The sequence below is a fragment of the Micropterus salmoides genome, unplaced genomic scaffold (genome assembly GCF_014851395.1).
Source record: "Micropterus salmoides isolate LMB-PRFRI ecotype aquatic unplaced genomic scaffold, ASM1485139v1 Ms_hic_scaffold_1, whole genome shotgun sequence".
Classification (NCBI taxonomy): domain Eukaryota; kingdom Metazoa; phylum Chordata; class Actinopteri; order Centrarchiformes; family Centrarchidae; genus Micropterus; species Micropterus salmoides.
This window is the reverse complement of record NW_024040040.1, coordinates 24,274,252-24,301,297: the sequence shown is the minus strand read 5'-3', so window position 1 is coordinate 24,301,297 and position 27,046 is coordinate 24,274,252. Positions and strand designations below refer to the sequence as shown.

The following is a 27,046-nucleotide window of genomic DNA, read 5'->3' as shown; positions in this document are numbered from 1 at the left end:
TCCTTAAGCGATGCATTGTCTGATTGAGTCTCTTTCGGTCCTTACCAAACACCAGGCGATGTCTCTGGTTTTTACATGTGAAAAGGTCAACTCTCGGGGAGGGAAACTTCCCTCCCTCTTTTGACACCATCTGACCTTCTTTGAAGAGCGTCTCAGCAACAATGCACAGTAAGCACTGCGCTCATCAGTGTCTCTTTCCAACTTGTGTTAAAAGGACAGTCCACTACCACAAGCACAGTACTTTGTCACTCCATCACAGCTGTGTACATATGGCCTGCATTCAAGGGGAACCCTTGGAGGGATGTGTTCATTTACAATGTAAAATACTTCAGATAGTAGTATTAGTGGTATTTCATTCTTTTCTCAGAAGAAGAAGAGCAAAAGATGCAATTCAGAAGGCAAAAGCAGAGTGTGAACTAGAATTAGTCCAAACCTGGATTATTTTCATCCATTGATACTGAAAAATTCCTTTGATTAAATAATGGTCAAGGTCCACTTGAGTTCTTTAGGTTTAAACAATGCTTGTCCGTCCGTCCCCAGTTTGGAAAGTGTCTCACCAGCAGGTCAGCGGAACATAACAAAACTAAAATGAACATCTGAAAACACAAATAACTGACCACCTGTTGTTGTTGTTGAATCATATTTATTATCACGGAGTGGATTTACAGTGGTTTGATTAAAAAATGTTTACCTTTAAATGTGTGTGTGTGTGTGTGTGTGTGTGTGTGTGTGTGTAGAAGGACATTCTTTCAGCTGCTCCAGGTGAGTCTGAACCCTGAGGGCAGGGTAGCGTACTGGGCTTGGAAAACGATGGACACTTGATGTGAGGAGGCTGTGAACGGAGCGATGTTGGTTTCCTAAACAAACAACAGAGAGAGGAGAAACTAATAACACACTTGTTTATTCAAACTATCAATCATAGTCCTGATTATTCATTACTTCACAGTCGAAATATACTATGTAGTATAGGCAGCACCTTCCACACTCACACATGAGAGTAACTTATGTGTGAGATATTACTGATAGTGTGTTTTTTGTGTATTTCCCTAAGCGACTCCATTTATATATGCAGCCAGTTAAACTCCATCATACTCGACCTCTCCCCGTTTCCTGACCATGCTGCCTCTCCAACAAGCTCACTACATGTAGCTAGTTAGCTACAGATATCAACAGCACAGCCATCACTTGCAAGGTACCACAGACTGTGACTCTGAACCCCCTTATCCCTCCTTTGGGTTAATGTTTTCTAATGTTTTTTACACAATTTAGCTTTATTAAACGTCGGGTGTTTGGCAAGAAAAAACATTTCTAACCAACAATTGTGTAATCTATCACAATCTTAACTTCATGTTTTTAACTGAAACTTGGTTAGACCAAGATAACAGAGCAGCTGTTCTTTTTTTTTTTTAAACCTGTCCTGCCCAGCAGGTATAGAGTATAATGACCTGGATACCATATTGTGCCAGACAGATTTTACTTTAACAAGAGAGTATTAAAATACACCTTTGTCTGTTTTATTATATATTTAATTATGTATTGATTTGTCACCGGGCCGGACAGGGGGGCAGACACGGGGATGGGGGGGCACAAACAGACAGCACAGAGAAAGGACAACACCTGTAAGAGAAGGGGGAAAGGGGGATGGAAGGTGGGGACAACAGGGAAAAGCAGTGGGAAACAGCAATTGCAGAAAGCAACGAAACCTGCAATAGAACAGAGAGGGGGGCTTGGGGAGGAGAAAAACACAAAAAACAAACACAAACAAAAACAAACAATAAAAATAATAATAATAGTAAAAGACAACCAGCCGAACAGCAGCAATGAACAGCTGACATAGCAAGACAACTAAGAGAAAAATGAAAACAAGAAACAGTCACACATACTAAATAAGCAACACAGCACAGCCACGAGAGCTGGAATAATAATTAATTTAAATAAGTAACTGAAAGAAAAGCATCAGGAATAATTCTACCAGGGTCAACCTAAATTCGTTTGTGTCTATGTGTGAGACTGATTTTGTCTGTGTGCGTGTGGGTGAGTGTGTCTGTATGTGTGTGTGTGTACATGTGTGTGCGCATAAGCCTGTTAAAGAATGTAGTTGTTAGTGAGAGTGGGACGCCACGACTGTGCCACACCTACCCCAGCAACAGGCAGGCAAGAACCCCAGTAGCCAATAGGGGTGGGAGAAAGAAAAAGAATAAATCAATAAAAAAAAAACCAAAGACTCCCAGATGCACCGCGATGCAAACGCGGAAGACCCCGACCCAAATGCCAACTGACAACGTAATGCTGACAGAACGCAAAAAGCGTAACCCGCGCCCGGACCGACTGCCGCGCGCACACAACATAGACCAGTGCTCCCCCCAACCCAGCACCCCACCGCCGCGCAGCGAATAACCAAAATGCCCAAATGCCACGCAATCATCAACACCAATGCACAAGTGACGAGCCCAACGCGTACACTGCGCGAGTACGGCGACTGCCAATGCCCAGCAGCGCCCCCGCGAATCCCGCGTGCGAGGTCGGGCAAACGAGAGAGAGCAAACGGAACAACACGACAGTGAAAGCCAGCGGAGAGAAACACCAGCAGCAAGTCCCAGCCCGGCAGCAAACGCGCCGCACAGGTCACCATGCACCCGCCAATAAAAGTCCGCCGTCCCCCCCAACCGCTGGAAAAAACTAAGGCCGCCGGCGCCAGCAGACATCCCCCATGCCCAGCACGCCCCCCCGGCCACCGTGCAACACCAGCCAAACCAGCAACGAGGCAAAATCAACTAGCTCAGCTGCATGCCACCAACAACCCACCCACCCGTCAAGGGCCGAGAAATCCAGGCACAAACCCAGAACAAACCGGAGCACAGCCCTGCCCCGCACCCACACTGCACATCCCGAAAACTAACTATATACCTCAGTATCCAGAGGGGTCCAACAACTGGCCGACAGAAAAAATGGGGAAGCACGGATCCGAGGCCAATGAAGCAAAACAGGGACGCAAACAGGTCCCTCCAAGCCAATGAGGAAATGCCTCCCCCGGACTCCAATGCACAAACTAAACGCCCAGCAGCCATTCAGAGACCCTGCCCAGGGAAAAAGCACAATGCATCAAGATGCATCGACAATCGCCCCACAATCCCACCGCAGCCCACCAAACCGCAATCGGATCAACCCGCGCAGAGACCCCCTCCCCCAGAAGCCAGGGCAACCCGCGACCCCCCAAAGCGCAAAGGACCCCAGACCGTATGTCCCGGGGGAAGCTGTACCCCGCCCCAAGGAAGAACAGCAGAAAGCCGTGCCTGGAAGCTCCCTGCCACCAGGGAGCGATAACGCGGGAGAACCAGGCCAACGGTCCCCCAGCCCAGCCAGAGGCATCCCTCCCTACAGTGCAGGCAGTGCCAGCAGCCCCCGAGGCCGATCTCATCCCCGGACAGGGGCCCAGTCCCCCCAGTCAGGGACCCCCAAGGAGAGCACCAAAACCTACCCCGACAACGCCGGCCATGTGCCCCAGAGACTCCCGAATGCCCCCACGTTGAGAGGGCTGGCATGGGGAAGCAGCGGGAGCCTCACCTCTGCTGAAGAGGGCCCAGGCGAGGAGAGGAGACAACGGGCCCCCAGGCCAGACCCGCCCAGAAATGAGCAAAGGCCACAAGCCCGAGTCCCCAGAACCCTAGGTCAAGGGCGGGCCCCCACACCAAGGGAGCCCCGACCCCCCCCAACCCAACCCCCCAGATCAGGCAAGGCCGTCACCAACCCCACAGCACCCCCGACGCCCGGGGCTCCAGGACACGAGGCCAATGAGAATCTCCCCCACTCCTTCAACCCCTCTGCCTGCCTCTGTAAATGTATTGTTTTGTGTTGGATGCATGTCATGGATTGTGAAGTGTTGTATGGTGGAGTAAAGATAAGGTGTGCAGTAACTAAGGTGCAACTAAAATTGGAGGGTAGTTGTGACACAGGCAGGTAGTGGAGCCTCCCATCGTGCCCCTCCCACCACCCAAGCCCTCTTTGTCTAATGTGTAATTAAAATTGAGGGGCGGGCAGTGGGGGGAGGAAGAAGTGCGAGGCCGCAATAAAGCAGCCCCACCCCCCAAACGCCCTGCAGGCTGCCCGCCCCCCCAGGGTCCTAAGGGTGTATGTTGTGAGACATGACCAAAGGGGGAAAGGTGAAGGAGGTCATAGGGAGGCTAGAAGACCAGATTCCTGACTGGCCCCCTCATTCATTCAGTCCTGTCCCCCACCCCCCTAAGCAGGAGGACGCCAGGTCCGTCCAGCACAGGGCTTATAGCAAGAGCCCCTCTAGCACCGGCAGCACCCCAGAGTCAGCGACAACCCAGGCCATCCCCAGACCCCCACGCACCCCGAGGCAGGTCAGTGCAGCCCCAACCCAAAGTCCAACAATCCCCCGTCCTCGCCGGGCCCCCCCCCCCTACAAGGGAGCAGGTCCGGAGCAGCAAGGACCCCGCCCAAGGACAGAACGGCCCAACGGCCCACACCCAAAGGTCGGCCCACACCCAGGAGGCAATGCCACTCAGGCCAGATCAGGCCAGAAGACCCCCACCCCCGCGCCCTTCCCTCCCTAGCAGCGAAGCACCTCACACACAAACCCTCACCGTCCCCAAAGAAAAGAGACAGCAATCACCCCGCGACAGCAGCAACAGCCCCTCAGCCCTAGGGAGTCAGCAGATGCACCCAGCCCCTAGGACTCAACACGACCACAATCCAGAGGGCCGCGACGCGACTGCGAAGCAACCATCGACACACCCCAAAGCACAATCCCTCCACACCACTCCAGTCCAGGCCCGCACCTGGTGCCCCCAACCCCCAACAAGCACGCAAGCCAATAACAACCTACAGGTGAGCCAACCAACACTAATAAGCTACCAATCTAACTAGCGGCACACAACAGCCAAGTAATGCGCTGCACAGGAGAGATGCCAGCCGGCGCAAACCGCCCCCATCCCCCCCGCAGGAGAGACCACAGACCCCACCCACGGCTACACCGTGACCCACACCGCACGTTCACCACCGGACCGAAACCCACCACAAGCATCCCCCCCCGCCAACCCCCACCGCCATGCCCTCCACCCAACCCGGACCCACACACAGGACACACAGAGAGGCAGCCAAGCACCGAGCGCCACCACATGTGCACAGCGCGCGAGTCAAAATCACCACCCGCGCACCGATACCAACAACCGCGCGACACCCAAGCAGAGTGGCTACCCACCCCGCAGCACTGGCATGCCGAATACAGGGCAAACATGTATGATGTGTCAACCTCTATACTAATGTCACTTAGGTCCCCCAGCACGCAGAGTGATGGGGAAACTGGGACGGGGTAACTTAGCCATATCGATAGGTCTTCACATATCTTCTGCCAGAGCAGAGCAGCTGTTCTTCAAGTCTACCCCTCCCGACTCCCTCCAGTGAAAGAAGATGTCTTATGGAAATTTTGCTTCTTTTAAATATGTGGCTCTCCTGTTGAATCGCATTTCTAATAGTCCAGGTGATATGTGAAAATTATGTTCACTTTTTCATATAAGCATGAAAACGGGGTACACTTTGAGGCCCTACATATTTTCAGAAATGGAGCCATTGCAAAATCACCTCATGGCAGCCATGGCGCCACGTTTACTTTCCATAACCAAATTATGTATTTTGCATCATATCTCCTGAACCAAACATGTTCATAACCTGCATCAGTTGAACAGTTAATGGTGAATTCATTGATTTTGTGAGAAGATTTACAAGATTTGCAGTATCTGATACAATTTCTAGCATATTTGGTGTAATCTTTAATTTACCAATTTAACAGAATGATCTGTTATGTTAGTGTCCACAAGGGGGAAGCATTTATTGCAATTGCAGCCAGGTGACAGTTGAACTGTCACTATTAGGTGCGTTCAAGATGACTGCGGCTGACTTTCGCTGACTTGATAGTCTAACGTGAGCTGAAGGAGACTGCAGGGACGGGGGGAAAAAGACGGTGCCGTTAAATCAGACACATTCTTCCTGCGTGAGCTTACTATGAGCTTAGAAAATGATCTTGTGGCATTTGCAAAGAAAAATGCTAGGCAAGACTAGGCAAAAGGCGGTTCCAACTTTGTCCAGCAGGAGAAAAGGGACTGCGGCCGCCTTGCTCCCGTGAGGTTTTAATGTGACATGGTGACATTTTGCAAGTTGGAAACAATTTCTAACAAGCATGCCTTATGTTAAGTCCAGCATGCATCACGTTAAGTCACAGCTGCGCAGCGCCGCATGAAGTCAAACACACCTAATGTCATGTTGGGAACAGAGCTGCACTCTGCCTGAGGTAAGTAAAAATACACTTTCCTGAGAGGATTTTTTTAAATATCCCTGAAATATATGACATCAGGATGTGGAGCAAGCTAGCTAGCTAGCTAGCTAATAATATATTTATTAGCTGGGCTGGCTCGAAGTGGTTGGGTGGACGCCCTTGTCCAAGCTAACATAGCCACCCAGGGAGTAGCAGAGTCCTTCCTGAAAGTGTCCCATGGCACACAGAAAAGGTGTTCGCATCAAGTGACTGCCAGTAGTCTCCACATCCTGATGACAAAAGCCTACAACCAGTAGGGGTAAACCGGGGGAAAAGTAACATGGCGATGTTCTCAGAGCCCTGACTGCATTTGCAGTCCAAGCTGTGACAGCACCTTCAGCACGCAACCCTTGATGGAGCTGCCAAATATCACATGATTTTGTCATCGTTTCCCGCGGACGTCTTCAGAAAACTGTTTTTGAGCACGGCAAGTAATTTTCTGAAGCGGGACTGTTGTTGTCGAATTACAAGTTGTTTCTCTCGTTTCATGTGTCACAGTAATGATTAATCTACAGGTTATTTAGTGCTTTAACACACCCTGAAGTTTGCCCTGTCAGAGTTTTTCAGTATAAATATAAATTGTGTTTATATGTCAGGAGTTCCTGTTGGAATGAAAGTAACACTTGTTACTTTTGTCCCGCTATACCTGACCACAAGTGTTTCTGTTGTCCCGCTGCTAATGTGGTGACTTTGTGTGTTGCAGCAGTTATTAAAACATGTTCATGTTATATTATACCAACAGAATATGTCAATAGTGTGGGTCAGAAAGACAAAGGTCTGATTCAGCCAGATGTTTATGAGAAGGCGTTTCTGGACATCTCTATTAGAAACATTAGACTCAGGTCAGCTGATAAAGCTGTTCAGATAATGCAGGAGGAGGGCAGAGATAATTTGGGAGAAGACTAGACCACAGATACAGATCACATTATTAAGTCTTCTCCTTGGACTAGGAAAGGAAGCTGCATGCTTATATTAAGAGAGCGGCTGATATTTATTTTGGCCTGTCTCCTAATGGGGTCAGTGTAGTAGGTGTCAGTAAAAAGCACTCAAAATGCAGATGACCCATACTGTTCTTACTGAAACAATTTTAAATTAATTTCAAAATGTGAAATTTGTATAGGCCTATTCTGTCTTAATTTTATTGTTTATTTTCATTTTTGTCCTATCTATCTAAATTATGTTTCATTTTTTCACTGTTTCTGAAACTGCTACAACATGGAAATATTCCCAGTGCAGGATCAGTAAAGTCTTATTTTAATCATGTCAGGTTCATAAACAATGTCCATCTTACCATTTCCCCGCTATTTTAGGTGCACACATTTGCATATTTATATTATATATTTATAATATATCCTTAATATAATATGAAATATTCTAATCAATTCAAGTTTGGGTTGTCAGGTTACTTTTGAAACTGAATATTTAAAATAAAAATGTAATTTAAATTTTTTTTTTTAAAGATAAAGGACAAAAGATGTTTGCAGTTACACATTAACAAGGTCACAGTCATGTTTATTTATTAAATACAAGGGTGGTAACACAAAAAATCTAGCTTGTATTGTTGTGTTACTTTTGTCCCAGCTGACGGGTCGAAAGTAACAATGTGACACTTACATTTAAAGTGAAATTATACGGAAGTCGTTCTACATTTGTACAAAATACCACCTGATATTGATAGACCACACCTGTGAGTTAGTGACCACAGCAAAAATATATCTCTGAAACATTATCTTTTAAAATCAGGTTTTTCTGAAAAATGGTACTTTCGCCCCTGCTCTCCCCTACACTGAATCAAGACTATCTGCTGATCCGCTTGTCACCACTGACAACTGGTGTACCATGAAGCAGCAATTCCTCAATTTCTGTTTTGTGGCAAAGGAGTTTCTGACAGGGAAATTCACCGTCACAAAGATTTAGAAGTGTTTTGAGCAACGATCAAATGCATCAACAAAACCAAGCTCTTGTGGATGCTGTTCAGGTTCAAACCACGTTTTTGTCAAGAAAACACACGTGAAATGTGAAACGGGAAACGATGCGAACCTACACTCAAACCAGCTGTTGTTTGTTATTATAAAGATATCAATTATAAAGACAAAGAATATGGGTGAAAGAATGAATTGTCTGAGCTACAGAGAGAGCTGGAGGTGAGTAAAAAGTGTTTTGCTGTTGGTAAGCAGCGCACTGGCTGTAACTCTGGACAGAGTGGTCCTCTACCGAACTGGTCGGTTTGGTTTGAAATGCCGTCACAGATATTCCCTGAGCTGAATGGTAGCTGCGTGTGCCTGTGTGACGCAGGCGCGTGCGCCTATTGCCACAATACGCCACTACATGTGTAGATGTGTCTTAGTCTTGTGCGTCTTCCTTGTCCGCCAAAGTGGCGGGAAATGTGATGTGATGTGCAAATTGGGAGGTTGTCAAGGAAGATAATCCGGTGCAGGCGCGGGATGATCCGGTCCTGGTCTGCCCCCTAGTGGATTCAGGTTTAATCTTCCAGGTACACACAAAGTACGCAGGCAAGTATGTGAACAAAGCAACAACAATTGTTGAAAAGCAAGTATATCCATGGTTTTTCTCCCGTCTGTCATGTGACCACAGTGTAATCGCAGCGTTTGTGATTACAAAATCTCGTTTGATCATACTGCGATATTATCGCAACTGCAATTACTCGTTCAGCCCTATTTGCAAATGCAAAAAAGTTCATAGCTCTGTGTCAGTCTGGAGGAGACAGAATGAGAGAATAGTTTTGTGATGGCTCCATTTCTGAAAATGTTCAGGACCCAAACTGTAGAAGTGTACAAAGTTTCATGCTTTTATGAAAAAGTGAACATATCACCTCAAATTTGGCACATATCACCTAGACTAAGCTATATTTCTAAATATCTACAGGCCCCCTAAATACTGTGCAACCTTTTTTGATGCCTTTGGTGAACTGCTGTATATAACCTGTATTGACTTTGATTGTGTAGTTATTGTTGGTGATTTTAACATCCCTGTTAACAACCTCCAGGACAGAGAGACTAAAGAACTGTGTTTGTGTGTTCTGGATAATTATTGACTGACTCAACATGTGATGCAGCCCACACACAATCTATCAAACTGATTAATTTTAACAGTCCTTAAAATCTTTAAATTGAGGTAATACCCATGCTTGGTTAGTATACAAAGCTACGCGCGCGCGTGCGTGCGTGTGTGTGTGCGCGCGCACAGGTTGGTCACTGTGCGAATATCTACATTACCCACAACACCCTGTCTATGCAGATCCTTCTTAGAAAACATTTATTCCAATTTAAAGCAGTTAGCTGAAATCCAAAATGCTTTTCACGTGCTGAATAGTCACTTTGCACTTGTTTAACAGAGGACCGCACCAAGAAAGACACATTGTAAAGTAACTTAAAGCTGGGGTAGGCAACGCTGGAGACACCAGCAAGTGACAGGTAGGTTCTGAAAGCATCCAGAAAAAGAAACCCCCCCCCACAGGCTTCCCTTCAAAGCCACTCCCTCAAAACACATGTACATGAGCAGTGAGTGCACGGGCAGAGGGCGGACAGGTAGGCAGGCAGGTAGGGGCCGTGCTTATTACAGTCCTGACAGCCACAGATGCCAGATTTTTTCCATGTTTGTGTCAGAGAATTTGATTTATTGATGACTAACTGTTGGAATGTAAAGAGAATTTAAACAAACAGAACAAAAATGCTTCTGAATCATCTGCCTCCCTCAGCTTTAATCCTACCCTAAAGCTGTATGAGAGCTGGATGCTGTTACTTTTGCTGCTGCAGCAGTCACAGGAGACACGGTGCATTTGGCACTGAGGTCATATTCTGAGGGCAGATCACTGAAGGCCTAACAGTAAGGGACCACAAGGGCCCGCTGTAGTGAGCAGTGAGACGAAGACTCCTGTCAATGTGTCCCATTGTTGTGTGCAGCATGGAATCATATGCAGCTTGCTTTGTTTCTGACAGACTCCTTTATTCAAACGGTGTGGGTTTGTTTGGTTACTCTGTAGATACCAGTTGCTCTTCACGTTCTGCAGATCCAGTGATGTGGATGAACTGCGCTGTTGCACACCGTACTGGAAACCAGTTCCACCAACCAAGCTGTGTGGTCCTTCAAGTGAACTGAACTGAAGTGAGGCTGGGCTCATTTACATCTTAGTCTAAAACAGTCCATTAAATAGAAACATGTTCTGCCCCTGCTGGGAACAGGCTTAGTAACTACCCCCTGCACCTGCCACAGTACAACTGATTCTTGTATTACGTACCACTCCACAGTACGGTCCAGCAGGCAGTGAGGAGGTGTCTGGCCCATCATACAACTTCAGGAAGTTGTTCTGGCAATCTCCAGGGTCATCAATACTGATCTGGGCAAAGGTGACTGTCACCACGCGGCCTCTGGGTGCCAGGATGCCCCATTCACAGCGGGTACCGTTGGAATAGGTGCCTGGATAGTTTGGACTTGAGAATGAGCCATGGTCTCCGTACAGAATGCCACCACAACCTAGTACACAAACAAATTCAACAAAGATGCTCAGGATTTTAGAAGCAGGGACATGAACCATCTCTGCTGCTCGCAAGCCGTATTATTATTTACACCTATATTACACACAGTAATAACCACAGATCAAATATAACAAAAACATTACCACAAGAAACACCATATACAACCTAGTAGAAGAAAACCAGGTTAGACAAAACCGATGCTTCTGTAGTTCTCCTATCCATGTGTACCACCTCCAGACCTGGTCAAGAACTTGGACTGTTGGACTAACCAGAAATAGGCAAGATGACAGTTACCAATGTAAACACATCCACAGTCCATGACATGTCACGGTACTGCCAGTCCAGACCAGATTCATTTTGGAGAACTTCCAAGTGAAGTCCACCTGAAACACTGCTGGCTCCTCAGCTGATTCATCTTTGGCTTTAAGCTTTACAGTGTGAAGGGAAAGCTCGTGCTTTAAACTGGGACTGTGGAATTTAAAGACATAAGTGAAGGTATGGTCCCATGAAACACACTTTGCTTTATATCTATATATTTATTTAGCTTGTGTCACACTAGCCACTAGTCCATTACAAACTAAAACCTTCAGGAACACTTTGTGTGCAGCTTTTTTGAAAGTTTTGAGTGTCCACATTGATAGTCAGAATGTTTTAGCTATGGCTTCTCTCAGCTTCTCACCAAAGTAGTTTTGCAACTGCAAAACCAGGTGGGGCAGCAACGTTCGTTAATGTTAAAATTCTTTTCACTGGTGCAGCACCTGCTGTAAGCTCTTGATTCATGGAAGCTGCTTTAAAATCATTTGTATAAACAGTTCAGTTCTGACCGTGAGGAGAGGACGTCCATGTGGCCTCAAAGCCATCTCGGGTGGCGGAGAAGTCACTCTTGAAGCGTAAGTAGAGCAGGTTGGATTGTGGGAAGACGGGGCTGGGCAGTGTGCTACCACACAACTTATCGATCAGAGGTGAGTCTGCTGTACTGCCATTACGGATCTGAGAGGCGATAGAGAGCACTGTGATGTACTGAGGCCAGAGCAGCAACACTTTCCATGTAGAAAGACTGACTACAGGGCTGAGAAGAAGCTTTATGAATCCCTCCATGGGAAGTTCAGGTTTTACACTCTGTTATGATTATACACACAGGCCTGAGATACACACACACACACACACACACACACACACACACACACACACAGAACCTATACACATGCATTAACTCATATTTACTCTGATGCCTCCAGAGTGACTCTGTTCTTTGCATTCCCTGAGCTAGAAGCAAGCTCAGGCACACGATGACAGGACAAACTGGACTGATCATATAAAGGGGAACAGTGTCCATTGCATTTAACACCAGTTTGATTATTGTAAATGGGCCATCTTAAGATTACATGTTAATCGCTGTATCACAGAGCTGTAGCTCTCACACTTTACTTCTCTTTGCTCTTTAATATTACCTTTTGTCTGACAAACTTGGTTTCAACTTCAAATTGTACATCTTCTTCATGAGATGGGTGCTATTACTGTGTAGCTGATATCTGTAATGGTCGATTTTATATTAATATTTTTATGCATTTTAAAATGAATGGGTTCCTATGGGACTCCTCTTCCAACCTAGTGGGGGCAGAGCTAGACTGCCATGATGCATGGCAGTGAAGAAAGTTTTGTTAAAATTTGCTAATAAGTCTCCTATTTGTTTGAAATACAAAACAAATACTTTGTGATTCATGTATTTGTTAAATGTGTCTGCTTAGAAAATAGTGTTTTTTGTTGGTAATTGTCATTCTTGTGGTGGGTTACTATTGAAACCAGGAGTGAAGTGCCTGTTTCATTTGATAAAAATGGCTGCATTGACAGCTAGCCTGTGGTCAAGTTTGAGTTGGCTTAAGTAGTAATTTCTGACTGTCTTCTTTGCTCCCTCTCTTCAACTTGCTATCTATCTATCTCTGTAATTATTGTGAAGACCCATGCTTTATATTTTCATGCTCAGCTGCTCAAGCTATAACTAAAAAAACCAAAGGACAGCTGAAAAGCTTAATTTTTTAAGGCAAATGCACTTTAGCATCAACAAAACTTAAAATTGTTGCTCAAAAAGCCGTGTGGTCCAATAGCGTAGTGGCAAAGAGAAAGTCCTCAGAGTACTACTTCCTTATTAGCAAATTTTAACAAAACTTTCTTTCACAGCCATAAATCATGTGAACTCTGAGGAACGAGGTGATATGGAGCAGCGAAAGTCCATCCCTCAGAATTCCCATGATGCATGGCGGTTTTGATGAACAAAATGTGGAGTCCTTTCTGACTTGCAGTGCTTACTTTCAAAATTCTGTGTTGTCAGTCTTGCTAAATGAAATCATTGTTTACATGAAATTAAGTCTTTCACAGCATAATTCTTTGGCTGTTTATTTTATTCTTCAACAGTGGAGTAGACATCACAGAAAATGTGTTAGTAAGCAAAACATGCCTTCTATTGGTGCTTAGGAGGGTTTTTTTGTCAGAATAAGACACATGATTGACGTAGAAACTTGGAAGCCTTCCTTCCACAGTGTATCTCAGTAGTCCGGTGGTTTAGGTCTTGCTCTTCAGATCCAGAGATTGTTGGATGAAACCCCGCATGTTAACCAAATGGAGCAGAACTTATTACATATGTTTGCTGAGCAAGTGTGTGGCACATCAAGTCTCTTATATGTAGGTGGTGCTACAAAATTAAAAAAATTGCTGATGGAGCCGCACATTGCACCGACGGCGGTAGCAATCGCAAAAAATAGCTGGCAGCTCTCACACGCATTTTCGTAAGGAAATGTCCTTCTAGTATAAATATTGTTGACTTATTGTTAAGGCATGCTCACAGAGACAGAAAGATAAAGCCACCCCCCCCCCGCTACAGGACGAAGGATCAGTGAAAGTGTGTGCTGGTTGTTTTACCTCCAGGTAGTCAAATTCACAGTGGCTGTGGCTCTCCACATCGAAACTGTTAAAGAAGAAGGAGATGTAGCTGTTCTGCGGTGCCTTCAGGATAATGGTGCAGTCCATGTTGTGGGGGTAGGTGTCAGGCCAGCCTGGACTCTTCAGGTAGCCGTATTCCTGTTCATAGGTTCTGCTACAGCCTGGAAACCATCACCACAACCACAGTCAGAGCACGTATCTGACTGGACCAAGTTCCCTCAGAACCCCTGGGTGTCAAAATAGTTTCTCCTTACAATCTCGATCAGCCTACCAGAGAAGATCAGGGGAGAATGGGTTTTGGGGAGTATCCAGAGAAACGGACAGTGTCTCTTTCAGCAGCACAAATGAGAAACTGTCTGCATGGGTCGGAACCACGAGAAGGAGGAAGATGAAAGATCCTAACATGTTTTCTGTGGGTGACCCAAACTTTTCAAATAGGTTCACAGTATTTACTAAATCTCAGTCAATGAAGCGCTGCTGCTTGGTGGGACGATCTGATCAGTTACTGGCACATATGGGTCAAAGTTACCAGAGATCATGTCCATTCTCTTTTTTTAAACCAAACATGCCCATGTGTAAGTTATGTCCATCATGTCACATGTGAAGCTGTAAGTTATTTCATATAAATAATAACTAAGTAACAGTGCCTCTACCTGAGTAAGGGTTCTCATCTGGTGACAGATTTACTGCCGGTACCTACTGGCAGTCTGATAGCTGAAACTCAGGCCATTTCCTGTCATGAAGGTGTCGGATTTGAAGTACATGAGGATGGTTCTGCCGTAGCTGTAGAAGTCTAGTGGATGAGCGTCCGATGCACAGAACCTGTGGGACTGCCCATAGTCTCCCTGGAAACACAAGAATCACCTCATTCAGAACATATTGTACAATAAACCTGTCAGCTCTACTGAGCTGGATCTGAAGGAGCTGCACGAAGAGAACCATGATTTCAGTCAAGTGTTTCAGTTACTGGCCAATCTGGAAGACTGCTGCTGATAACTGCTGCTCATTTGTCCCATCGGTATTAGCTTGGTTGCAATGTGATACAATGCTCTAACTCACCATCGGCCAGTCCTTCATCTCAAGGTAGTTTGTGGTGCAGCTCTGGCTGGGCTGGACGACAAATATCTGGAGTGACACTTTAATGGTTTCCTGGGCCGGAGCATCCAGGATCCAGCGGCAGGAGGTGTAAGGGGGATAGGCATTGGGGAAGAAGGGTGAGGTCTGGGTCTGGACGGTGATCGTGGCATTCAGAGTTCCGCCGCACACCACTGAAGAAAGGTAAACACAAAGAGATGTTTGGAAAAATTTCTAAAGTTTCTTTAGGTTTCCAGTGTAAAGAGTGTGCATGTTGCTACGACTGCAGGATTCTGTCTGACGTGTTGAGGGGAAACTCTTAATAGCGGTCACATGTCCACGGAAAAAAATAAAGTGAAAGAAAGTGAGGCAGCAGATGAAGGATCATCTCACCAATCTATGTGGAACTTTCGTTGGGCTGCTGTGTTCTCTCTCGCTCTGAATTGAATAGTAAACTACATGTGTGCTCTGATTGGAGAGTAGAAAGTGTCTTACATGGCACAGCTCTGTAGGTAGCGTTGAAACCTCGTCTCTGTACTGAGCTATCAGTGACAAAGTGAATAGTCAGGAAGTTTCCACCTGACACAAAAGAAGGGATGGAGTTCCCACAAAATGTCCCAACCAGAGGGAAGTTAACGTTGTGGCCATCATACACCTGATAGAGACACATACATAAAGACATTAGCAGAAAACAGCAAACAGTATTATTGTCCTGCAGTACTTCAAGTAGGACATATCTGGCAGAATGAATTGTCTCTGATTATTACCTTGGCATCACAAACTGCAGAAATCTGCTTATCCACAATCATTGCTTGTGATTGGTTAACATGACACATAACTCAATTACATGTAATAAAAGAAAGAAAATGGCTGGGCGTTCTTTACTTTCACATAGTCGTAGCGGCAAGTAGAGGAGGCCTCAAGCTCAAAGGAGTTGAAGGTCAGATTGATCACCCTGCTGACAGGCATCTCAATGGTCCACAGGCAGTCCATCCTGGGTTCATAGCGCCCATCCAGATTTGGATCTGGAGAACCAAACATGCCCATGACCATGGACAGGTAGCCGCCACATCCCTGTGCTGGACCTACAGGCAATTCAGAGACAAATGCTTCTTAAAATGTATAATGTTTTCTAAAAAAGGCAACCTGAGCCTAAGTGCTCAAACAGAAACTAACATTCACACACATTCATACACTGGTGGAACAGCCACCAGGGGCAATTCGGCGTTCAGTATCTTGCCCAAGGAGACTTTGACATGCAGCCTGGAGGAGCCGGGGATTGAACCGCCGACCTTCCAATTAACGGGCTCTACCTCCTGAGCCACAGCCGCTCCTATGTGAATAAATAGTAGGTGGGAGTCAGTAAACAGGTGGCTGATTAGAGACAGAGTTACTGGATTATTGCACAGGAATTGTTCCTGACACTGTGAGTCAGAGTCAGCTGTTCATCAGAGTGATGGCTTGTGGGAAGAAACTGTTCCTGTGTCTGTTGGTTTTGGCGTACAGTGCTCTGTAGCGCCTACCAGAGGGCAGAAGCTGGAACAGGTTGTGTCCGGGGTGAGATGGATCTGCAGTGATGTTTCCTGCCCGTTTCCTGACTCTGGAAACGTACAAGTCCTGAATGGAGGGCAGGTTGGCACCGATGATTTTTTCTGCAGTCCTGACTGTCCGTTGTAGTCTGTCCTTGTCCTTTTTGGTGGCAGATCCAAACCAGACAGTGATGGAGGTGCAGAGACAGACTGGATGATGGCTGTGTAAAATGGATCAGCAGCTCCTTAGGCAGGTTGAGCTTCCTGAGCTGGCGCAGGAAGTACATCCTCTGCTGGGCCTTCTTGATGATGGTGTCAGTGTTGGGCTCCCACTTTAGGTCCTGGGATATATTGGATCCCAGAAACCTGAAGGACAGCGGACACAGAGCTGTTTAGAACAGTAATGGGGGGCAGAATGGGGCGGCTCCTCCTGAAGGCCACGATCATCTCCACAGTTTTGAGCGTGTTAAGCTCCAGGTTGTTCTGGCCGCACCAGAGAGTCAGCTGATCAACCTCCCGTCTGTAGGCCGACTCGTCACTGTCCCGGATGAGGCCGATGGGTCTCTTGATGGGTCTCCTGAGGTGCAGTCGTTGATGTAGAGGGATAAGAGCAGGGGGGGTGAGCACACACCCCTGGGGAGGCACCAGTGCTAATTGTCCGGGTGCTGATGATTGCCAGCTGTAAAACACATCTAATCTGCTTCAGTAATTGCATTGGAAGCCTAAAGTGTGCACTGTAAGCTGTATAATGAAGGACAAATGGTCAGACATAGAACTGAAATAAATGTTGGATCATAAATCGTGGTCAGAGCGTCAGTAAGTGAAACCATCATGCTGAGAACACCTGCAGCTCAGAACAGTAATGATGGACACAACGGATGATAATGTTGAATCACACAGAGATATGAACAGTAGGGGTGTGATTAAATTGTGACGAGATTTCTTGTCAGGCAAAAAGCTGTCTCACGAGACTCACTCAAATTACATTTTTCATGCGCTGTCAAGCCACACATAAATTTTCTGACGAAGTGAAATACAAATGTATAACTGATGAGATTCATGGAGCAAATAAACTCCGCCCAGCTGATTGACACCAGTGTACGCTGTGATAGTTATCAGCAATGGTCCAGACAGCTGGGACGAGTGGTAACGTAGCTGATGAGTTTTGCAACATAAACACCTAAAAACTGAGGCCAGTGTTGCTCTGTTTGGGACTGTGAGCTGCACTTTATCAGAGCTGCTGAAGTTAACAAAAAAATGTAATGCACCGGAGAGTAAAGGGCAGGTAGACTTCTCATCAAATCATGACGTTAGTCTGGTAATATTATGACTATTATGAGAGAGCACAGATGTGCAGAAAACTGCTGAAACACAGGAGCTAATAAAGTTAGTAGTTTATAACTAAATTAGAATGTAATCATTTATCTTTGAGGTGACTAAATCATGACCCGACATGCATTGGATTTGTGGACATTAATCATGTCTACCTACCGAGCGTCTCACTGTAAGTAGCCCTCCAGCCAATCCCATTCACTGTGGCATCTGTCCTGAAGACCAAGTACAGCTGGTTGGTGGAGGAGCGCAGATTGGGCGGGAGCGCTGCACCACAGAATCTCCCCAGCAAAGGCGCCAAGGTGTCCTGTCCATCATACACCTCCACGTAGTCATAGCGACAGGAAGAAGATGCTTCCAGTTGAAAGGTGTTAAACCTGCAGAGAGAGAAACAGAAACATTACAGCAAGCTACAGAGCTTTTTAAATCCTAATTCACAGTCAGAATATATGCAGTTGATTGAGAACCCTCTATACTGACTTGAAAAGCATCTCAGCCTCTAGAGCAAATTTCACCAGACTGAAAGTGAAAAATCCGCCTCTCTCTGTAACTGAAAAGTACTTTGAGCTCCTCAGTCTACTCCTGCAGTCCAGTGAATGCAGTCTTACTTGATATCCAGCACCCTGTCTGTTGAGACCACAATATGGTAGGTACAGTTGATGTTGTGGTGGTAGTTGGTCATGGAGAGTGCTGGGCTGCTTACTGTACCCATAGTGTTGTTGAAGAAACCACCACATGCTGTAGAGAGAGAGAGGGAGAGAGAGAGAGACACACACACACACACACAGGACATTGATACAGTACAGCAATATAGATATATCTATACATGGATACATGCTGAGTTTTTAATATTTAATTTTTTATTATTATTGACAGATGTTTTAGTCCAAAGTCCTCACATCCTCACCCTGTTTTGCTTAATTTTGCTCATTACGACATAGCATTTATTTCACCATTTCTTTACTTACGAATGGCTCTGTACTCTGCAATGAAGCCTCTGTCGCTGATCACAGAGTCAGAGTAGAAGTGGAGTAACATAGGGCCAAAGGTGGAAAAGGGCCCTGGGATGCTGATACCACACAGAGTGGCAATAGCAGGGCCAGTAGTAGCCAGGCTGTAGATCTTCAGCGCGTCATACTGACAGGTGGAGTGTGCTAAACAACAGAGACAGGCCGCTTACTCCACAGTAACTTACTGTTGCTCATCAAACAACAAAGAAATATTCCAAAAGGGAGACCCTGTCCATATGTGACTACTGCTAACACTTGCCTTCTACTTGGAAGACCTGAAAGGTGATGACAACCACGGTCTGTTCTCCAGCATGTATGGTGTAGTTGCAGTTGGAGTAGTCAGGGTAGTTGGCTGGATAATTTGGAGAAAGCACACGACCGCTGGCAGCTGTGAACATTGCCCCGCACCCTGATGAACACAAAACATCAGACCCACGCTGAAGTTAAGTTGTCTTAAGAAAGCTCTTTCTCACAGTAATTACAATGCAAATAAATCACAAGCTTCCAGCCACAAAAGGACCTTTACTAGGTAACATGTCTTCTCCTTCAGGGAGTTTTGTGTTTCAGTTGCAAATGCTGTGACAGTCAGTCAGTATGGTCAAATTAACATGGTCACATGAAGCTGCCCTGGCTGCCTGGCTCTTACTGGTGCTGAAGGAGGCTGTGAAACCTCTGCCAGGGGCTTCAGTGCCCTGGAATCGGCTGGTGATGATGTTGTATGGAGCAATGATGGGGCCTGGCGCCATTGAGCCACAGCTTGTCGACAGCAGAGTCTCTATATTTTGGGTCTGACCTGACCATACCTGCAGGAAAATGCACACTGATTCAGAAAGTGTTGTCCAGTGGAACAGTGGTTTAGAGATCCATACTGCACACACCTGATGGAGTTATTAGACAACTTTGCACATTTAGTTTTCTACAAAATAAAAACCTATGTCTGAATTTGTAGGAACAAAATATCCAAACATTGTGTAAACATCATGTAAAATAATTGAAGAAACTGTTTAAGTGGACTGCTTTATACTGAATGATTAAAATGAACAACTAACCAACAATGAACATTTTCCTACACTTATCCTGTTGTATATTATTTACTATCTTTAATGTTTTAAGAAGGATGGATCTTATGTAGTCAAACATTTGCCTGAACTGCTAGGGCTGGGCGGGATGGTCGCTGGCTGTGGGGTGCTGCCAGTGCTCGGGGGGGCTCTTGCCGCAAGAATTGGGCTTAATGGACCTGGAGTCCTCCTGCCTGGGGGGACGGGAGAGGTGAAAGCTGGGGCCAGGGATTTGCTGAATTTGAGTTAATAGTTGTGATCACTACAACGCGAAATCCTGGTGGGACTGGTTTACTGCCCTAAATAACTAACAAATTCTCAATTACTAGTGTACCTGTGCCATGTAACGCACATAGTTTAACTTTTCTGCTTCATCTTATCCAGTAAGTTTGTGAATTAATAGTGAGTCAGGGGCAATGATAATATATTCATAAAAGATTCAGTTAATCAGATCGTAGTAACAATTCTCCAGATCCATGGTTCGGTTTAGGTTCATACCTTGGTTTTCTTCTGTTTTAATAATTTTTTTTTTTTTTGGGGGGGTGGGGGCATTATTATTGTTATCTATCGTGGGTTAATTAACTTGCAGGCATGATCACTCAATCATGACTGGACCAAAATAGTCATGTGACACACAGTTGGAAGATAATAAAATAGATTTACCATTTAATATTTACAAAATATAGTGTTTCCCACATATACTTTACTTGGGTGGGCCTCCCACTTATATTAGCAGCTGCTTAAGTAGGCTATATCTGGCAACCCATTTTAGCATTTTGCAGACAAACACAGAGAGAGGCGTTATCTGGTTTAATGTTACAAGATGTGGATATTGTGGACATTACGTAGCGACAGTGAACGCACCACTGCAGATGTCACTTAGTAACACGCTGGTTTCGATCCACATGCGGCACACCTGTTGCTATGAAAACAGAATCGTGGGTGAGTTTATTAAACGCTAGGGTTGTTGAAAGTAACTGTAGAACGTATGGTACTACTAAACTTTCACATGATCAATAAAATCAATACGCAACTAACATTTATGATTTTCACCCGCACATTGTGCAGCACGATAACACTTAGCTAGCGTCCTCTCCTCATTCTTCAAAGGACAGCTACATGACAGGCAGCAGAAAGTGAAGGTGAAGGCGAGCAGAGGAAAATATGAGCTCTAGGTTTCAGTCTGGCAGTAAATATAAAAGCGCTATGAGATAACTGTTGTTGTGATTTGGCGCTATATAAATAAAAGTGAATTAAATTTAATTGAATTTCCTACACACTGGGAGTTTGGCTTCTGACATCGCTACCTCATGCTTTCCTAAAATCCCCGTATTGACTTCACATAGGCCTGTTAAACAAAACAGACACATTCAATTCAGCAATATTAATAATTTAATCAGGATATGGGTTATAACCTCGCCTCAGGTCGTTACGTCAGCTTTACCTTAGTATAGATTACTAAAGTTGGCTCTTCTTAATGTTAGATCCCTCTTTCTGGCTTAGTCTAGGCTACGTCCTGGTGATCATAGTCAGCTTGTTGAACTGTGCACCCCTAGACCATGACTGTTTTAGCTGCCCCAGGGAGTGTGGTTGCGGGGGTGGCCTTGTAGTTGTTAGAAAGCACTTTAAATGCACTCAAATTGCATGTAATGATCCACCGACCATAATTTCTGTCATTTACTGCCCTCTCCAACTGGTCCCTTCATGCTGGATTTCCCTGAATTTTTTACTTTTATATGAGGATAAAATTCTTCTGATTTTAATTTGCACATTGACAAGTCTTCAGATATCCCGGCTCTTGACATCATTCATTCTTTTAATTTTACTCAACATGTGTCTGGCCAAAACCATCACCATGGCACACTCTAGACCCGGTTCTTAGCTTGGGTGTGAAGATATCAGCTGTAGAAATTAAGGACATATTTCTATCAGATCATCAGGTCATTCATTTCCACTGTGAACTACAGGCTGCTGTGTTGCCCAGTCTCTCCCAAAACAAACCTGCATTTTAAATGAGCATAGCGCCTCTAAATTTGGTGCCCTCTTCAGTTAATTTAGCAACTATTCAAACTCTCTGTTCCTTAACCCCTTGATCTCATAGGCCATCTGAAAACCAAACAAAACTTAAAATCTGCAAAGCAACCCTGGTTAAATGCAAATATCAGAAGCTGTAAATGGGAATGCAGAAAAGCAGAACGAAGATGAAAAAAAAAATCAGGTCTCCACTTCATGGCCATGAACAAGAGCTCGCCATTTCTCAAATCTTATTGCTGCCCACCAATACAATCCCAGTTTACTTTTTAAGATTCTCGATCGGTTAGTTAACCCTGCCTCTCGCTGTGCCTCTGCTGACTGTGATGCAGACTGTGAGACATTTTTATTACACTTTGTCGGTAAGGTGGAATCATTAGACCAAACCCTGTCTTTTTAGATGTTGTTCACCCTACCCAGGATCCTTGGAGTTCCTTTTCTTCCATTACCATAGCAGAACCTATGGAAACTATGTTGCAGATGAAGGTTTCCTCTAGCCCTCTTGATCTGATTCCTGCAAAGTTTTTAATTGAAGTTATGGAGTATATTAGCCCACACCTGCTTTTAATTTTTAACAGCTCACTATCTACTGGTTGTGTCCCGGTCTTCAAGACTGCATGTGTACAACCAGTCCTAATAAAGCTAGCCTTGACCCTTGACTGCCTTTTCTTTCTAAAACCCTTGAAAAGATGGTTTCTAAGCAGGTCCTTGCTGCAATGGAAAATAACTGTAGTTACAGTTACAGTTAAAAAAAAAAGTTACAGTCTGGCTTCTGTAAGCATCACACTACTGTGACAGCACTCCTGAAAGTTACCAATGACCTCCTAATGAACGCTGATGTAGTCATGTGTTCTATTCTGGTTTTGCTGGATTTGAGTGCTGCCTTTGACACCATTCATCATGGCATCCTGTTGAACAGACTGAGGCATTGGATGTGGGTATCTGGTACTGCACTGAACTGGTTTAATTCATACTTATCCAATTTTGTGATATATATATATATATATATATACACTCTCTCTTGGTGATGTAATAAGTAGGCATGGTATTTATTTCTATTGTTATGCGGATGGTACACAGTTATACCTAGCTGAACAGCCCACTGACCTGAGTATGCTGAGCTCACCACAGGACTGCCTTACCGACATAAAAATTGGATGTTTTAACCACCATAGAAATAAGGTCTATCTTAAATCTTACAGATGCAGAAACTGTTATACATGCTTTTATCTCCTCACGCAGTGACTATTGCAACAGCCTTTTCACTTGCGTTAATTAAAAAACCCTGAATAGGTTACAGACTGTACAGAACACAGCTGCTCTGCTCTTAACTAGGACATGGAAATATGATCATATCACCCCTGTTTTAGCATTGTTGCACTGACTCCCCATTTGTTTTAGGATTGATTTTAAGATTTTATTCATTATTTTTAAGGCTATTCATGGCCTGACTCCTGATTATATTTTAGATATTTTAACTCCTTGTGAGCTTTCTCGTGGTCTAAGATCTTCTGGCAGGGGCCTCTTGTCTGTTCCTGGATCCAGACTAAGAACGAAAGGTGACAGAGCATTTACTGTCAGGGCCCCGAAGCTCTGGAACGACTTGTCTGAGGAAATTAGGATGGCGGGGTCTGCCTCTTCTTTTAAATCTTTAAAAAAAAAATTTTTTACTGGAAAGCATATCCCGATTTTATCTGAGCTGCTAGTCATTTTACTATTGTTGCCTTTCCTTTTATCACTTTATCTTTGTTTCCTTGTCTCATCTTTCCTTATGTCCTGCAGAACATCTGCGCTATACTCTGTTGTGATCCTTGTTCTTTCATTCTGTATTTTACCCCCCTGTATCTTATTAACCATGTGGTTATGTGGTTACTCTGTTTGATAAGTGCTATATAAATAAAGCTTATTATTATTAGAGTTTTTCTGTTCATTTCTATTTCTGTGTGTGACCATCATAAATAAGTCCATCTAGAAATATTCTTCTCTTAGCAGCCCCCAAACTAACTCCAGAATCCCCCCAAATCATTTGCACATGTTTCTGGTGGAGCTCAGTGCTGGGACCTTGATGTAGCTGCTCTGGCAGGACCCACTACTGTCTGGAATCTGGAAATCACTGTTGAAGCTCATCTCAAGGTGGTTTCCCTCATGGGCAATGATCTGCCAGGAACACTCCACATTGGCTGGGAAGTTCTGGGGATAGTTTGGAGACTTGATTGTTCCTGAATCAGCATGGATCACCCCTCCACAGCCTGGCCAAAAACACAAATACGTGTACAAAATGTTCACAAAAGTAATATAAATGGAAGGCTGACAACAATGATAAAAGCAGACTGAATGAGCTACCTTCACAGGGATGCTGCTCTCATCCTTGTGAAAGTTCCCTGGCGAGTTGAAAGGTGTGGACTGTTTTCAGAAAGGCACAAGAACATTCCACACCAGCAGCGGCCACATTAACCCATATCATTCCATACTTCTTGTGTACTGGGACACAACTCTGTCTTATATTAGATATGTATGGCTGGAGCCTGCACTGTTTGGCCTTACAATCTATTCTGTCAGTAATGAAGTACTGAATACAATGGTCACCGGGCATCAAGGCTTTTAAAAGGGAGACACTATCACCCCCCTCTCATTCACTCTTGGACACACAAAGATAAAGTATGATTACTGTGCTCATGTAAAGATTTTATACTGAGCTGACAGCTGATACTAACTTCTGTGGAGAAAATGGCTCCCTGTTTTGATAAGAACATAGCACAAAGAAAAGCACCATTTGGAAACATGTGTGTACCCACTGTACGTACTTCTCTCACAGAAAATCAGTTCAGCATTTAGCTAGTGTAAAACCCACCTGAGGAATCAGCAGCCCAGGAGGCCATAAAGCCTCCACTGGACACACTATGGTCAGCCAGGAAGACTATAGCAAGCTTGCTGGATCCTGACTGGATGGTTCCTGGGGAGGTGGTCCCACAGTACTGGCCAATAACAGGGGAGCCAGGGGATCCTCCATTAAAGATGGTGACAGAGTCCCAGTGGCATTCAGAGTGGGGTTCCAGGCTGAAGTAGCCGAAGGTTAGCTGCGGTAAGACAGGGGAGTGGGAATCAACGACATGATTACAAGGTAGGTGGCTACTAAACAGTAGGCCCTGGGGTTAAAACATGCAACAGTCTAGGATCAACAGCAATTTAATTCAATTCAAATTTGCTTTATTGGCATGAATGTCAATTGAACAGTATTGCCAAGCTACAAGGAAAATAGAAAAGAACAAATCAATTAATACAATTCATTAAATAAATAAAATAAAACAGTAAACATGTGTGTATCTGTCTGTATATAAATAAAAAACCATAAACGTGTGTGTGTGTGTGTGTGTGAGTTTAATGAACTGTATGAATTCAATTCAAACAACTCATAGAGGGTGAGGCCTGGGATATCTGATTGTTCCAGTGATTTTGCCAATTCATCTACAGTATGCACTTCCACTGGGAAGCTCCCATCAGTCAAAATAAGAGTAACTGTAATGGACATCTCACATTGTGGCTCTGCCTTTGCAATGAAACCTCCCATACCCAGAATCCAACATTTTAGGCTACGATACGACGCAAGGGCCGGGAAGTCTGGACATTTGGTTTCAGCCAAAGTTCTTGGTCACATAAAGTTTTATTTAGTTCCATCACTAGAGAGAGATATATAAGTGACATTCCATCAAACAAATTTTGACAGCTACTTCCAACCCACCCTCCCCCACCCCGCCCCCTCATTTCCGTCCCCCAGGCAGAGTACATTCCATCAAATTAATTTTATTTGGTATTTCCTGCCCCCAATTTCCCTACTCTGAAACTTGTGAGTCTTAAAACTTTAAACTGAGTCTGTGTCTCTTCTTCTCTGTGCTGTCTTTCTGCTGTAGCTAAGCATAATGTGTAGCAGGCTGAATAGAGGAATGCCCCTCCCTCGCTCCCTCCCAAGCCACCCACCCCTCCCTCTGTTTTCTCAAGCAGGCACATCAACTTGTGTGTTTTAACTGTCATTAGCATCTTCAGGTAATCTTGTAGACCATGGAATAGAGTTATCTGTAACCCCAGACTCCGGTTGTTAAAAACGCAATCTGGTTTTATCAGACAGAGTCTGTTTTCGAAACAGGAACCTATTTTTATCAGACGGAGAGCAGACTTAGAGAGTGAAGACCTGAGAACCATCAGGCTTCCTGAGACACCCGTCATGACTAAAGTCGACTCCTGTCAGTCTAGGCTATTACCTGGACAAAAGATCAACTCTTCTAGACTAAATCAGACTTACTGAGTCAGACTCCCTCACGCAGACAATCAAGAGGATGTGGGCAGAGTTAGCCGTGAGCCAATGATAAGAGACTAGAAGGGGTTACCATAAGCCAATGATGGGAGTCCGTAAAAATAAAAGGAGAACATTTTCTTCAAGAAAATGCCAAGAGGGCACTTGGATCCTTGAACGATATCTACCTACCAAGAGGGGACCTCTATGCGGTGGAACTGTCTTTTTTTTCTTTCAAAAATGGAAAATTTTAACGTTAGTGTTATTAATATTTAAACATTTCTATGTGATACAGATATCACGAAAATATTCAGGGCCACTTTATTGATAATGAATACAGTTTTACCTGTAATTCAGAAGAAACTTTGACGCATGCACTAATATCAAGGACTGTCGTATTAGCAGCAAAAGGTACTTTATCCAGGTTTCAATTATATAAAATCGCTTATTACACTAGTGCAGTCATTTAAACTTTCTCTTAGGGGAATTCAGGTTTGTCTGTGGTGGTTGGTCATTTTTCTGATCTTTGTGGAATGGTGAAGTAGGCCTTTTAAAGGGCCTTCATCGTTATCTTATTTTGTATTTGCTGCTCATAATTTAATCCTACACAGGTTTTGAATCACACGTCATCTACACTTTGTTGTGGCTATATGGACATCTTCAGGACATTCATTTTTAACTAATTTATGAATCGAGCGAGGTCAGATAATAAGATAATGAAGTTCCCTTTTTCTAATAAGGATAATCTGATATTCAAACTCCAGAGTTTATGACATGAAGAAATTGGTAAAATTAATAATACTTACGAGGAAAATCTCAACCAAGCAGTCTACTGAAACATGATTTGATATTATGCTTTTGTAACAAAATATAAAGTCTCAGGTTTAGTGGTTGTCTTAACCATTTTCAGTCTTGACACTACATTAAAATGAATGGCTGCTCATAAGACAGTGAGTA

The 27,046-nt window shown here is 44.5% G+C and overlaps 1 protein-coding gene across 1 annotated transcript in view; it reads right to left on the bottom strand.

Annotated features, from left to right (window-relative positions):
* Positions 1-636: 636 nt before the first annotated feature.
* Positions 637-27,046, bottom strand: part of cubn (cubilin (intrinsic factor-cobalamin receptor)) — a gene marked incomplete in the record, with an annotated part of 148,500 nt that continues 122,090 nt past the window's right edge. Inside the window, 15 exon segments of the mRNA XM_038723011.1 lie at positions 637-857; positions 10,593-10,828; positions 11,655-11,820; positions 13,747-13,928; positions 14,468-14,612; positions 14,827-15,035; positions 15,337-15,496; positions 15,727-15,926; positions 17,862-18,079; positions 18,311-18,440; positions 18,671-18,856; positions 18,972-19,121; positions 19,359-19,515; positions 23,863-24,050; positions 24,653-24,878. Coding sequence (XP_038578939.1) covers positions 750-857; positions 10,593-10,828; positions 11,655-11,820; positions 13,747-13,928; positions 14,468-14,612; positions 14,827-15,035; positions 15,337-15,496; positions 15,727-15,926; positions 17,862-18,079; positions 18,311-18,440; positions 18,671-18,856; positions 18,972-19,121; positions 19,359-19,515; positions 23,863-24,050; positions 24,653-24,878 — 2,661 coding nt within the window.